We start from the raw sequence: 15771 nt of genomic DNA, 5'->3' as shown, positions 1-15771 counted from the left end.
AATAAAGAAAAAGTGACGTGAACCACAAAACTACCAAAACTGATGAAAATGGTGAATTTCAGAAGTTTCCAAACTGAAAAAATGCAAAGTTCTAGACCACTGAGTACCGCACTATGGAGCTGACTTCCTACAGCCTATACACGTGGCGGCGGACATTTTTGATATTCATGCGAATGCGACCTAAAAACCCCTGAAAAATCACATTAAAATTGGATAAATGTCATAAATTGGATAAGTGCCACTACTTATTTTTGGACAATGAATTAATGTAATTTAGATTCCTTTAAAAGGGGTTGTCCACTCCTTTTATATCGATGGCCTAATCTTAGGTCCGACACCCCACATCTCCACCGATCAGCCGTTTGGGAGTAGAACCGGCACCAGAACTGCACAACTCCATCTGTTGTGTAGTGGACGGAGCTGGTTTCCATTCACTGCAATGAGCGCTGCGATGCAGTAACCAGTTCCGTCCACTACACATCTGATGGAGCTGTGGAGGAGTTACAGCCACATCTGGGTTGCTTCTGGTATTGAGGACCAGCTCCATTCAAGTGAATGGGGCTGAGCTGCAGTACCGGACACGACCTGTGGACAGGGGGTGGTGCTGTTTTGGGAAGAAAGCGGCCATGTTTTTCTAATCTTGGGCAACCCCCTTAATGACTATTAGTTTAGAGGCAGAATTTTCTGCGCCCAGTCAAAACTTATTTGGTTGTCCTCTAGTCGGAGCACAGCTCCGGATCTGGAAGAGGGTAAGAAACACCTTTTCTATTTGGCGTTTGTGCCTTAGGCTATGAACATTCAGATTTTGCATCGTCAAGGTTCCTGATCTCTTGGTGAATGCCGATCCCTCCCTACAACTGGGACATGACCACTGAAAGTGGAAAACAGCTCGAAGCTTCCAGGAAGAGCGCCACTTCACCAATCTCCATAGGGTCAATAGTAATAATATCGGCTTATTAAATAAATTATCCCCCGTGTTAAGGTTTCCTTAAAAGTCTATGATGAAAAGCGCCATATAAATGAATAAAATGCAAATACTTAAAGAAACATCGTCCTAAATAAAACATACAAAATGGGAAATAAATGGGAAATAAAGCAGGAACTGTGATCAGACCAACGACACACGACAGTGCTTAGTGCAATAGTGACATGGTATCGAACAGGAACACAATTTAGACTAGATCTTTATATTGGCTCCGTTGGCCACTAGTAGGCAGTAGAAGCGTACTACCGCTGTATACAAAAGATGCAGCCCCAAATGAGATCAATGATAATTTCAGCTCTGCTGCATCTGTATTTATGGTCCAAATGCCTGATGCTGGGAGCTGGCCATAAAGACGGTTAGATGCCTCATCCAACAAAGACTGCTCGGCAGGCAGCTAATACGCTTGTGCTTTCAGTAGGGAGAGGAGAATATGCCGCTGGCTGCTTATCGAAGGAGAGGCCATGTTGAATCTTTCCCCTGACATCTACCCACAGGGAGATTAAGGAGGACACCACATTCACATTAGATGGTTGGGAGGTCCCGCAGAAATTGGCAGGTCTAGCCAAGATTCATCTGGAGACCTTTAGTAAGACGCCTGCCATCCTCAGACCTCCAAGGAGTCTCTTCCATCCCTGGTCTAGGAGAAAAATTACTAATTTCTATCCTCTGACCATAGACTTGTACAATCTTGAGCATTTGGACACCAGTATGGGGGAACGTGCCCAATCCATTGTACATGGTCATGAGATCTAGTATAAAATTTGGACCATCTATGACCAGATTTTTCACCAATATGCCTCATTTGCAGTTGATGACTAAAATAACAAAGTTCCTGTGACTTGTGGACTCCTTAATTGCTTTATTCTTGTGGACCTGCCACAATCTTCTCCATAGTCATTGCTTCTACCCTTACGCTTTTGTACTTTTTGTGAGATTGGTTTTCAGTTCTTGTAGACGCCTAAAAAGTTCAGTCTTAGAATTTGCTGCGCTTTCTTCTCTCAGCCCATACTCAAGTCACATTCCACAATGTTGAGATCTTGGCTCTACTGTTCTTGTGATCACCAGAGGATCCTTTGTTTGTATGGTAAGTCCTTCTTGATCTTCACAGCAGTTCCTTAGGGTGATCTCACAATATTTTTCCTGATTCCATGGAATATAGAATGAATCGAAAACAAATACCAACTCCAGGTCTTACATTGATCCTCCATCATGCTGGTTGAATTTATAGTTTGGATTTTTTTTTGGCTTTGGTGGCCCATACAGTACCTTCTGCTACTCTGAAGACAGATCTGAAATTTAGACTCAGAAAGCGGATACCATAGTAGTAATAGCTAGGGTTCGGTTCATTTGGGGCAAAAATTCAGTTTTCTGCTCTTGTCGTGTATCTACGGTAGATACCTTGCTCAAAGCAGAGTGCTCTAGAAGCCAGAACCTGCTATACCCCCCACTACCTGGCCGATACTAGTGAGTCCTATACAAGGGAAACTAATATTGAAGGGATCGAATGTTGTCTCTTACTCCTAAGAGTAGTGACTCTCTTAAGGGGCCTCATCAAGACAACCCTTTTCTTTATGCCCTATAGACAAGATCTCCCACTTAGGACCCCCCTCGATGAACAGAGAATTGCAAAGTAGCTGTAGCTCCAGGTCTGGTTGACCCAAGCCAGTCCTTGTAGTATATGGCCAGCCTGTAATACTACATTTCCCCTCTAGTGGCCAGTGCAGGGAAATGTATAACCAAGCGACAGTGATTGTCTGTGGTTGCAGGAACGGGACCCTAGGTAATTAGCTGATATAATAGAAGGGTTTGTCTCTCTTTTTAAGTAACATGGTAGTCGGGGCTTCTTTTTTGGATGGAGCCAGGTAAAACAGGTATTAATTTTTTTATACGAAATTATATCTTTTGTATCACTCTGTTCCTATTGTCCAATCATGTCACTATTGCACTGTGTACTATTACACTTACCGACACATATTCAGCCTTAACAAGCTTTGTTTTTGGTCTGACAAGGGAAGGAGAGATTAACATTTAGTGAAGATTTGGGCGATACGGGCGTGCTGATGCATATTACACACTTACAGCAGTTCCTTCATATACTTTCTACAACAGGGGGTGACTCTCATATTGGAGAAGGGCAGCCCCGACAAAAAACAAAATGTATCCAGTCCCATAGACAGAGTACAGGCTACTGTAATTTAGACCCTGTATTCCGCTACTGGGCTTCCAGGGCAATTCGCGGAGAGGATTTCAGATTAGATATAGGAACTGCTGTAAATGCTTTTTGCATGTGTGTAGCCATCAATGTTCATCAATTCACTGCACAACATGAAGGAGGTGGAAACTATCAGCAAGTTGTTACTTACTAGTTTCATTTTGTCGACATCGTTGTTAATGCTAAGCAAAGCATCACTTCCATTCTGTAGAAAAACACGGATGTTTAGCTAGCACAGCTACAATGTAGCAACAGGTAGGTGCTCAATAACGTTACTTTCCATAGAAATGCAAAAAAAAAAAAAAAAAACACATGGTCCATATCGCCTGCGCTTAAAGTGTAACTAAAGTTAAAAATCAAAACATCACAGCCCTCATGTACAGAAGCTTTGTAGAGCTTAAAACAGCAGACCTATCCTTCTTTCTAATGCTTTGAGATGAAGTTGTTTTTATTGTCTGCCATGTTACAGATACAGTAGAGTTGCAGCCGGTCACGGACACCAATCCTAAAAGCTTGCTACACTGCATTACAGTTCAACCTCCTTTTTCCTCCCTTCTCCCCTCTTAGCACATCTGTGGTGATGCATTGCAGAGCACTGCTGGATTGAATAAGTGCAGATGCTGCTGTAATCACAGGACCTTTATAGATCACATATTTCCTAGACAGACACACAGACAGTTTCTACAGTAATGACATGTTTGGGTGATATATTCAAGATCTATCTATTCATCGATCTCTCTACTGTATAAATCTATCTCACTACCTGCCTATCTCTTGCTGTCTTTATCCATACAGGTGACATCGGCAGGGAGCAAGTAAATAGCTGCAGTAATTCAGTAATTAAGTTTGCAGCTCACTGCCTCCTACAAGATCAGAACACTCTTCTTCTGTTGTTGTCATAAGTGATTGGATTGGCTACTAGAAGCTCCACCCTGACTATTTTTACAGAGTTGATTCACAAAAAAATATCAGTTAAAAAAACTTCCAACAATTTCATTCAAATGTCTAAAACATGTTCTGATAAATGGACCCTTACCTCTACTGGCTGGTTACCGTCTTCATTCTAAAAAATAAAGAAAGACATGAAAAAATAATTTGTCTATAATAAAACAACGTGATTCCAACTGTGTCCATTAGAGGGAGACATTCTGTTATGTAAATCAGGAGCACATGAGACGGCTTTCTAATCATGACATATTACGTAATTCATAGAGCCTGTTTTTTCAATTTAGTCTTTGGGACCCTTTAAATAGAAAAAAACAAGATACTGGGATAGGAGATCTTGTACACAAACCAGTTATTCTTAAAGGGGTTGTCGGGTTCAGAGCTGAACCCGGACATACCTCCATTTTTACCCAGACAGCCCCCCCTGACTTGAGCATCGGAGCAGTTTATACTCCGATGCTCTCCTTGGCCCTGCGCTAAATCGCACAGGGCAAGGGCTTTTTTGTTTGCAATAACACACTTGGTGGACACCTGACCATATTGGGAGGGTGTACAGGGACTGTGGGTCCCCCTTCCCCTTTTTCCTAGGTCCCCTATCCTTGTTATAGGGCCCCATTCGTTTGGGTTGAGGTTCTGGTGCGTTGGGTGTTAATGGTTGCATCCTGCCGGCAGGAAGGGGCGTGCTGCTGAGTGCCCCTTTATAAGGCTCTGCGTCCCCTCCCTCTTCCTCTTTGCAGAAGCGCTGTGTCCCTCCCTCCCTCCCTATTGTTTGGATACGAGGTTTATGTTGGTGGGTTTTTGGTCATGTAGGTCTTGTTAATTGGGGCATCCTATTAAGTCACAGCTGGCGGCTGGTAAAGAGAAGTTGGTTACTGAGCAGGTGAACTGGCGTAATCCGCCCGCTGGGAGTCCAGCGGCTGGCGGATCGCATGGGCTCAGCTATGGTTATGCCGTTTAACCCCTTAGGGACCCATGACGTACCGGTACGGCATGGATCCCGAGTCCTTAAGGACCCATGACGTACCGGTACGTCATGAGTTTAAATTGAGATTGTGGCGCCCCAGGGGTTAATCCGCACAGGATGCCGGCTGAAATCATTCAGCCGGCATCCTGTCACAACGCCTGGGGGGGTCATATGACCCCCCGTATCGGCGATCGCAGCAAACCGCAGGTCAATTCAGACCTGCGGTTTGTTGCTATTTCTGCTGTTTCTGATCAGAAACTTTAGTGTGGCACAAATCTATAGTGATCACCCCCCCTGCACCCCTGCATGATTTTAGCCTGGTGGGAGGTGCAGCTGGGGGGTTTGCGGGCGGTGTGGGCAGTGCCGGAGGCGGGCGGTGCGGCAGGCGGGATCGCGATCCCCCGCCCGCCTCCCGCTGAATAATCGTTGGCTTCTAGTGGGTATACCAGGGTGTCAGCACATTGCTGGCACCCTGGTATAAACGGCTGACATCTGTGAATGGATGTCAGCCGTTTAACCCTTTCCATACAGCGGTCCGTACGGACCGCTGTATGGAAAGAGTTAACAGTAAGATGCGGCTCCCTCCCTCTCTCATCGGGGGGCTGCTGTGCCTTTGCAGCCCCCCGATGGGAGAGGGAGAGAGCCCCCAGACAGCCCCCCGAAGCCCCAGTCCTTACCCTTCCCCGTCTGCGAAGTTGTGGCAGACGGGGAAGGTTCCCATGGCAACAGGACGCCTGCTCAGGCGTCCTGCTGTCCATGGTGCTGAACAGATCTATGCTGAAAGCATAGATCTGTTCAGTGTAAGTAAAATACAGTACAGAAACCTATATAGGTTCTGTACTGTATTAGCAGACACCAGACCCACTGGATCTTCAAGAACCAAGTGGGTCTGGGTCAAAAAAAAAGTAAGAAAAAGTGAAAAAAAAGTGAAAATCAAAAAACACATCTATCACTAATTAAAAATGAAAAAAATAAAATTCCCTACACATGCTTGGTATCGCCGCGTCCGTAACGACCTGATCTATAAAACGGTGAACGCCATAAAAAAAAAAAAAAAAAAAACTATGAGAAAATTTAAATTTTGCCCACCTTACTTCCCCAAAAAGGTAATAAAAGTGATAAAAAAAGTCGTATGTACGCCAAAATAGTGCCAATCAAACCGGCATCTCATCCCGCAAAAAATGAGACCCTACCCAAGATTATCGCCCAAAAACTGAAAAAACTATGGCTCTTAGACTATGGAAACACTAAAACATCATTTTTTTGTTTCAAAAATTAAATCATTGTGTAAAACTTACATAAATAAAAAAAAGTATACATATTAGGTATCGCCGTGTCCGTATCGACTGGCTCTATAAAAATATCACATGAGTTAACCCCTCAGGTGACCACCATCAAAAAATAAAACTAAAAACGGTTTAAAAAAAACAATTTTTTGTCATCTTACGTCACAAAAAGTGCAATAGCAAGCGATTAAAAAGTCATATGCACCCCAAAATAGTGCCAATAAAACAGCCATCTCATCCCGCAAAAAATGAAACCCTACATAAGATAATCGCCCAAAAACTGAAAAAACTATGGCTCTTAGACTATGGAAACACTAAAACTTTTTTTGTTTTAACAATGAAATCATGTAAAGTGTAAAACTTACATAAATAAAAAAAAAGTATACATATTAGGTATCGCCGCGTCCGTGACAATCTGCTCTATAAAATTACCACATGATCTAACCTTTCAGATGAATGTTGTAAATAACAAAAAAAAAAAACGGTGCCAAAAAAGCTATTTCTTGTTATCTTGCCGCACAAAAAGTGTAATATAGAGCAACCAAAAATCATATGTACCCTAAACTAGTACCAAGAAAACTGCCACCTTATCCCGTAGTTTCTAAAATGGGATTCACTTTTTTGGAGTTTCTACTCTAGGGGTGCATCAGGGGGGCTTCAAATGGGACATGGTGTCAAAAAAAACAGTCCAGCAAAATCTGCCTTCCAAAAACCGTATGGCATTCCTTTCCTTCTGCGCCCTGCCGTGTGCCCGTACAGCAGTTTACGACCACATATGGGGCGTTTCTGTAAACTACAGAATTAGGGCCATAAATATTGAGTTTTGTTTGGCTGTTAACCCTTGCTTTGTTACTTGAAAAAAGATATTAAAATGGAAAATCTGCCAAAAAAGTGAAATTTTGAAATTGTATCTCTATTTTCCATTATATCTTGTGCAACACCTAAAGGGTTAACAAAGTTTTTAAAATCAGTTTTGAATACCTTGAGGGGTGTAGTTTCTTAGATGGGGTCACTTTTAGGGAGTTTCTACTCTAGGGGTGCATCAGGGCAGCTTCAAATCAGACATGGTGTCAAAAAACCAGTCCAGCAAAATCTGGCTTCCAAAAACCATATGGTGCACCTTTCACTCTACGCCCCGCTGTGTGGCCGTACAGTAGTTTACGGCCACATATGGGGTGTTTCTGTAAACGGCAGAGTCAGGGCAATAAAGATACAGTCTTGTTTGGCTGTTAACCCTTGCTTTGTTAGTGGAAAAAATGGGTTAAAATGGAAAATTAGGCAAAAAAATGAAATTCTCAAATTTCATCCCCATTTGCCAATAACTCTTGTGCAACACCTAAAGGGTTAACAAAGTTTGTAAAATCAGTTTTGAATACATTGAGGGGTGTAGTTTATAAAATGGGGTCATTTTTGGGTGGTTTCTATTATGTAAGCCTCGCAAAGTGACTTCAGAGCTGTAGTGGTCCCTAAAAATTTGGTTTTTGTAAATTTCTGAAAAATTTCAATATTTGCTTCTAAAGTTCTAAACCTTGTAACATCCTCAAAAAATAAAATATCATTCCCAAAATAATTCCAACCTGAAGTAGACATATGGGGAATGTAAAGTCATCACAATTGTTGGGGGTACTACTATGTATTACAGAAGTAGAGAAACTGAAACTTTGAAATTTGCAAATTTTTCCAAATGTTTTGTAAATTAGGTATTTTTTTATGCAAAAAAATAATTATTTTTGACTTCATTTTACCAGTGTCATGAAGTACAATATGTGACGAAAAAACAATCTCAGAATGGCCTGGATAAGTCAAAGTGTTTTAAAGTTATGAGCACTTAAAGGGACACTGGTCAGATTTGCAAAAAATGGCCAAGTCCTTAAGGTGAAATAGGGCTGAGTCCTTAAGGGGTTAAAGAATTAGCTGTGGCCGACTACCACCCAACAAAATTGTTAAATAAAAGTTATAAACGTGACAAGGTTGTCTGTGTCATTTGTGGAGGGAGGGCATGTTGGGGCCAAGGGTTAGATGGTTCCCTCACCCCTTCTCCTTTCCTGAAAGTGACTACCAACAGTCCCGCCCGGCAGTGTGTTCGGTGATGTCACCGCTAAACCCCGCCCATCAGTGCCAGTGACATCACTGGGCTTCCTGGCAGCACCATGGAGAACCCGGTTAGTCACCGGAACGCTTGAAAATGCCTTTGCCCTGCGCAATTTAGCCCAGGGCAAAGGAGAGCATCCGAGCATGAACTGCTCCGATGCTAGGCTCAGGGGGCTGCTTGGGTGAAAATTTAGGTATGTCCAGGTTCAGCTCTGGTTCAGCTTTAAAGTCCTAGACAGTCTTAAAACAACTAGGTAATAGTTTTTTTTACATGTATGGTACTGCAGCTTAGCCAGTTCAGTCCTAGTTACTTGTATAGACTGAGCCGCAGTACCATTCAAAGCCACACTCCTGTGTATGGCGCTGTGAATATTAAGGGGGTGCTGTACTCCACCAAGGGGCCACACTGTCTTTGTTCTGTAAACCCCAACGCCTACAATCACACATTGATTGCTTAGCTTAAAGACTGTTCATCCTTGAGAACCCTTTGCTATAAATCCCAGAGATCACCTGCAATCAGAGGAGTGTTGAATTCTCCTGCAGCACCCCCACAGGAGATCTGAGGTATTACACAATTTCATTTAATACAGGTCCTCCAGTGTGAGGGACACTCTCTGTAGCTTCTCCGGCAAATAGGTGAGGGTCCTGAACAGGGAATCGTCCTTTCTATTAAAAAGTCCTGGGGAGTTGATTGCCCAAGGATCCAATTAGAAGGATATTTGCAAATTTGAGTTTAATATCTCACAATTTTAATCACGTACTGATACAATTCAATATTTTACCTAGATTATATGTTACGCCCTTATGGCTTAATAAATGAGGGTTAAGAGATAGTATTAAGCGTCCACGGTCTGACTTTTTGGGGGCTGATCACCTGCATATGCTCTGGTCTTGTCCAGAACTAAAAGAATACTGGATTGCGATTAATAACTTTGTTACTCATAAATTGAGACTCCCGATTCCATTTATGGTTGAATGTTGCATATTGAGTGATGTCTCGGTAAATTGCCATAAATATAAAAAGATTCTTTTGAAAAGAATACTGTTCTTAGCGAGACTTTTGGTCACTCGAGCCTGGTTCTCACGAAATGTTCCAAATTTGAATACTTGGATAAACTTGGTTAATAGAGTTAAAAACCATGAGAATGTCCTATTATAGGCAAAGAGATAGTCAGAAGAAATGGACTAAGATATGGGAGGCCTGGAGGCCGTAATCTTCCTCGTCCCCAATTTTATCCTTCCACTTCCCATGACTTCTCTTATTCTCTTCCTAAGGGCTAATGCACATGAATGTATTTTCTTTTTGCGGACCATATGCGGAACCATTCATTTCATTGGGTCCCCCCAAAAAATGGAAGCTAGGCCTCATGCACACAACCGTTTTTCGGGTCCGCATCCGAGCCGCAGTTTTTGCTGCTCGGGTACGGACCCATTCACTTCAACGGGGCCGCAAAAGATGCAGACAGCACTCCATGTGCTCTCCGCATCCTTTTCTCCGTTCCGTGGCCCTGCAAAAAAAATATAGCATGTCCTATTCTTGTCCGTTTTGCGGACAAGAATAGGCATTTCTACGGACTGCAAAAAACGGAAAGATTGTGTGCATGAGGCCTTAGGCTACATGCACACGGCAGTGGTTTATTGCGGCCTCCGTTCCGTTTTTTTTTGCCGATCGTAATTCTATTGATCCGTTAAAAATGCGGTGGACTCATCCATTTCTTTTCCGCGTCCGCTGTCCGTGTTTCCCGTCCGCAAAAAAAGTATTGCATGTCCTATTCTTGTCCGCAAAAAAACGTTTTGCGGACCCCAAAAAAATCCTCTTAAACTCTCATTACACAAATATTACAATGCTTCTTGTTCTTTCAGCACCAAATAGGGGGATGCTAAATGTAACCCTATCACTGCTTTAGCCACCAGAAGTCCTAAAAGTAACCCTGTCACTGCCTTAGCCCATCAGGGATCTTTACAGGGGTTGTCCATGGCTCCCTGACTCTTTTCACTGGACTTCCAGTCCCCATCTGTCAACTACCGGATGGACAGCGTCACATGCATTGCTGTAGCCAATGACTGGCCTCAGCAGTGATGTGTCCTCCAGTGGCACATGACTAAGCAGTGGTGGACACGTCACCACTGAGGGCAGTCATTGGCTGCAGCAGCAACTGTAGAAACTGGAAGCCCAATAAAGATAGCAGCAGGAAACAGGTGAAGGGGCACAAATAAAAAAAAATTAAAAAAACAACTGGACAACCTCTTCAAATAAACCCATTTGCTGCCTTAGCCCACCATGGGTTCTAAATTAATCCTTTCACTGCCTTGGCCCCCCGAGGTCCTAAATGTAACACCTTTACAACCATAAGCCCATCAGGGATTCTAAAATGAATCTATTTGTGTCCTATACCACCACAGAACCTGACTTTTACCCCTGCACTATTCTAGACCACCAGTTATATTTGCATGAAACCTTTTACTATCCTAGACCACCAATGATACTGACACTAACTCATCATTGCTGCAGACCACTAGCAATAATGACATTAACCCCTTTATAGCACTAGACCACCAAGGATACTAACAATAACTCCTCATTGAAACAGACCACCAGGGATAATGACATTAACCCCATTATAGCACTAGACCACCAATGATCCTGACAATAACTCATCATTGCTACAGACCACTAGGGATAATGACATTAACCCCATTATAGCACTAGACCACCAAGGATACTTACAATAACTCCTCATTGAAACAGACCACCAGGGATAATGACTAACCCCTTTATAGCACTAGACCACCAATGATTCTGACACTAACTCATCATTGCTACAGACCACTAGGGATAAAGACATTAACCCCATTATAGCACTAGACCACCAAGGATATTTACAATAACTCCTCATTGAAACAGACCACCAGGGATAATGACATTAACCCCTTTATAACACTAGACCAGCAAAGACACTGATACCAACTCTTCATTACTACAGACCACCGGGGATGCTGGAGTGGACCCCTTCACTAGTCCTAGACCTGAATGCTGTATAATACTATTTACCTGGATGCTGTGTGACTAATTTTTGCATGTTGTGTCCATGTCCCTAGTTGCCCCGCTCAGTACCTACAAAGGCTTAGAGGTAAATTTGGTCCAATAGTTGGAGAAGTGAAATAAGTTATATATCGTATCTAATTCTTCCTGGGGAGTTAATGGAGGACGCACCTTCTTCTTGTCTTCATCTTCCTTTTTCTTTGTGTTATAGATGACCTGGAATAAATCTTTCAGATCCACAACTAGAGGTTCAGCCTGAAACAGAGACAGAAGAATGACCATAAACTGGTGAAGAAACGGAGGAAGCACAAAGCCCTGTAGCAACCAACACTGTCAGGGTCTTTGGTTTGAAGGTTTCCTGCCATGATTGATTTAATGATCGAAAATCAAGCATCATACAGTACATGCCAATCTCTAACAAAGCTAGAACCAGTCCTGCACCTCACGTGGATCCAGAGATCTCCTCATTCATTGCTCCAATTGTTCAGTTACATTTATTTCAGGCTGGCAGCTCAGGGGGCATGTCCTTTCTCAGAGAGAGTGTCCTTTCTCAGAGAGAGTGTCCTTTCTCAGAGAGAGTGTCCTTTCTCAGAGAGAGTGTGTTTTCTGCTGCAGCTCTCTCCCTGTAACTGCCACAGCTTCTAACAGCACATATGGCTGGTGGCCGTTGAAGATTTAAACTCCGTGAGATGGACACAGGAAATAAGGAAAAGAAAAAACAGCAGGTGGCGCTATACAGACAGATTTTATGGAATAACTCACTGGTTATAATACATTTTTTATTACATGAAATTACACAACTATTCAGATCAAGGTGTTGGTTTGAAAAATGTAGACTATTGTTGGTGGCAGAAGAACCCCTTTAAGTATCAAGAGGAGGATTGCTGCATTCATAAATACAGATCTAGAAGACTGTGTCATATAACGTCATTTTTATTCTAATTTTAGAGCTAATAATTTTATATACGCTTCGTCTATATTGGGCTGATCATGGGTTACATCTGGTTTTCGTCAGTCACATCTGCAGCTATTTTAATATTCGGCTGCTTTTTGGTCAGCCGCAGAGCCTCACCCGCCTGCAGCCTCCGGCTACTTCTGTACCTTTACACAGCAGGACTTCCAGTTGTGCAGATGCAGTATATACTGTACACCAGACGCTGCAGTCTGCCCTCCTTGTGCAGGTCCAGTGCAGTAGGTTTGCATTCACATGGTTAGCAGGGAGAACAACATGGCTGCCCGGACCCAGACCTGAATTGTGAATTACCTGTCTGTATGGGCCTCTGCTTTAAGGCTTGTTCACACGACCGTGCCCGTACTGTGGACCGCAAATTGCAGTCCGCAAAGCACGGGCAATACCCGTGGCCCAGCCGCATGGGGATCGCGGACCCATTCACTTAAATGGATGCACGATCCTTCCGTTCCGCAAAAAGATAGAGCATGTTCTATCTTTTTGCGGTGCGGATGCACGGAACGGAACCCCAGGAAGCACTCCGTAATGCTTCCGTAGTGTTCCAATCCGTGCTTCCATTCCACATCTCCGGATTTGCGGACCCATCGAAGTGAATGGGTCCGCATCCGTGATGCGGAATGCCCACGGAACGGTGCCCTTGTATTGCGGATCCGCAAATGCGGTCCGCAATACGGCAAAGGGCAGCACGCGTTCATGTGAACGAGCCTACTGGGAGGACTTGGCAGGTGTGTCTGAGGTCTACTCCACCTGCGTCTTGTGAACGGCCATATTGATAATTATTTAGCATTGACCAATGGGAGGAAAAATGAGCAAAACCCCTTTTTTCCACCCTTATCAGTTACCTCTCTCCCAGGTGACCGCGTTCACATTACTAATCCTGTGCACCGTACCTGCTGCGCCGTTTTTATGGCGAAGAACTGATGCTGTCCTTCAGCTCCGCAGACGTAGCCGAACGCTCGGTTGTCAGTCACATCTCGGGCGATGAAAGAAATCTTATTAACGGGATGTTCATGCTCGATTACCTGGAGAGCAATTAATGAGAAGATGTCCTAATGATGGACTGATAGAGTGCAGACATACAGTAACGGATGGCGACTGTGTATACAGGGGTATATAATGATATATAGGAGTTAGGGGTGTATATGTATGCGTATAAGGATATATATGAGTACAGGGGTATATATGTGGGAATATGAGTATATATAAGGATAGATATGAGTATATATGTATGTGTACAGGGGTATATATGTATGTGTATAAGGATATATATATGAGTACAGGGGTATATATTTGGGAATATAAGTATGTATAAGGATAGATATGGGTATATGGGTATATATGTATGTGTACAGGGATATATATCTGGGTATATGAGTATATATAAGGGTACATATGAGTATATGGGTATATATGCATTTATCTATATAGGAATCTAAGTATATATAAGAGTATATATGAGTATGTGGGAATAGATGCATGTACCTAGGTGTATATATGTGGAAAGGGTATAGAATAGTATATTGTTATATATGCATGTATATAGGGTACTGGTATATAGGCAGTATGAAGGTATATATAAATATATGGGTATATACTGTATATATATAGGAATATAAGTATATAACGGTATATACTGTATGAGTTTATGGGTATATATGTGGGAATATAAGTTTGTATATTGGTATATGCGCCATATGCATTTATCTACATAAGTATTTGTGAGGGTATATAATAGTATATGGTTATATATGCGCGTATATAGGTAGTATAAGTGTATACACTGTATATAAGTATATGGGTGTATATACATATATATATATATGGGTATATACGTGCAAGTATAACTGTATATATTATTATATAGGTGGTTTATACAGTACATATATATATATTACAAACAGACCCAGTGTAGTCGGATCCTGAGGCATCTGCCGCTTTCTTTCCTCTCTTTTTCTGTCTGTCGATTATGAAGAGGGAATGGAGTAGAACATGACAGCAAGATCAGACTACACACTGGGTTTGTTTGTAGTCTGTAACCATGGAGACACATAAATAAACATAGGAGCTTCATACACAAAAGGGTTGATTATTATTATTATTTTTAATCTACGTCCTTACAAAGCCTTTGATCATTGAACTGCACTGTAGCAATAGAAGAAGAGACAGAAAGCAGCAGGGCCTCCTCCTGCCCGGCTCCCACCTCTGGAATTCCCCACCGCAGGTCCCAGGACAGGGGGGCCATTACTTAATGTGGGAGGGGAGGCAGCAGGAGGGATAGGACTGTGGCCATAGAGATGGAAATGATGTTATTTCTGTATCCCGGGAAGAATATGAGGCTGTTACTGAACCATACGTGAAATCTCCGGGCGTCCTCCTCACACCATCGCTCTGAGCCGTATTTAGACAGCTGGGGGGGGGGGGGGGGAAGGGTCATAAAAACTCGTCACCTTCTAACAGCCAAAGCGCCCAGTGAAGCCACATTTACCGGAACGGCCTGTTCCAGATGACTAAGGCTCTGCTTGCGCAACTGTTAGAATATTTCTGTGGAATTCTCACTTCATTTTTCTCTGCGAATACGTGAAAAAAATATATCGAGTATACAGAGAATATATATGTTTTGGATGAAGCTCTGCAGGAATCTGAGCAGCTCTGAACCTCCAGACATGACATATACATGTATACATCTGCGCCGTCATTTCCACCATCAGACAGTGCATGTCTTACCGTATATACATGTATAGGACGTCGTCCATAAGGCGCTATAGACCCTCACTCTACGTCTTTGTGCGTCCGATATTACTCAGGGTCACACAGAGATTTCCATATCAATGTGCAAGAAAAATGCCCCATTATTGCGGCATTCTCCATGAGATGTATTGCTTAAAGTGGCACCATGTGGCGGCATGTGGCCCCCAATGAGCCTCACGTAAATAGGCCTTTTTTTTTCTCTCACACAGAATCGGAGAAAACTGTGGTATTTTTCATTGGATGCGGCATGACGGAGGGGCCATATGGCGGTATATGACTTTCCATGGCTACACTGTCCTTATAGGGGTTGTCCCATTTCAGACATTGGTGGCATATCGTTATTATATGCCGCCAATGTCTGATAGGCGCAGGTCCCACGCCTATCTCTCTAGAACGGAAAACGCAAAGTGAAGGAGAGGGAACCGCGCCCTCCATTCATTTCTATGGGAGTGCCAAACATAGCCGAGCTCCAGAAGTGAATGGAGCGGTGTCCACGCTTGTCCGGTGCACTTCCCATTAGTTTTTAT

General features: G+C 42.9%; 1 protein-coding gene across 4 annotated transcripts in view; it reads right to left on the bottom strand.

The window, feature by feature from the left end:
* DAB2 (DAB adaptor protein 2) overlaps window positions 1-15771 on the bottom strand; it is an 82820-nt gene that overhangs the window by 22283 nt on the left and 44766 nt on the right. For all 4 annotated transcript variants that reach the window (XM_044274789.1, XM_044274792.1, XM_044274790.1 and 1 more), the window contains 4 exons: window positions 13387-13518; window positions 11698-11781; window positions 4234-4260; window positions 3349-3402 (listed from right to left, as the gene is read on the bottom strand). In XM_044274789.1, coding sequence (XP_044130724.1) covers window positions 3349-3402; window positions 4234-4260; window positions 11698-11781; window positions 13387-13518 — 297 coding nt within the window. The remainder of the gene's footprint in view (window positions 1-3348; window positions 3403-4233; window positions 4261-11697; window positions 11782-13386; window positions 13519-15771) is intronic.

This window comes from Bufo gargarizans, unplaced genomic scaffold (assembly GCF_014858855.1).
Source record: "Bufo gargarizans isolate SCDJY-AF-19 unplaced genomic scaffold, ASM1485885v1 original_scaffold_2062_pilon, whole genome shotgun sequence".
NCBI classification, from domain to species: domain Eukaryota; kingdom Metazoa; phylum Chordata; class Amphibia; order Anura; family Bufonidae; genus Bufo; species Bufo gargarizans.
The sequence above is the reverse complement of the archived record's forward strand: the minus strand, read 5'-3'. Positions and strand labels throughout refer to the sequence as shown.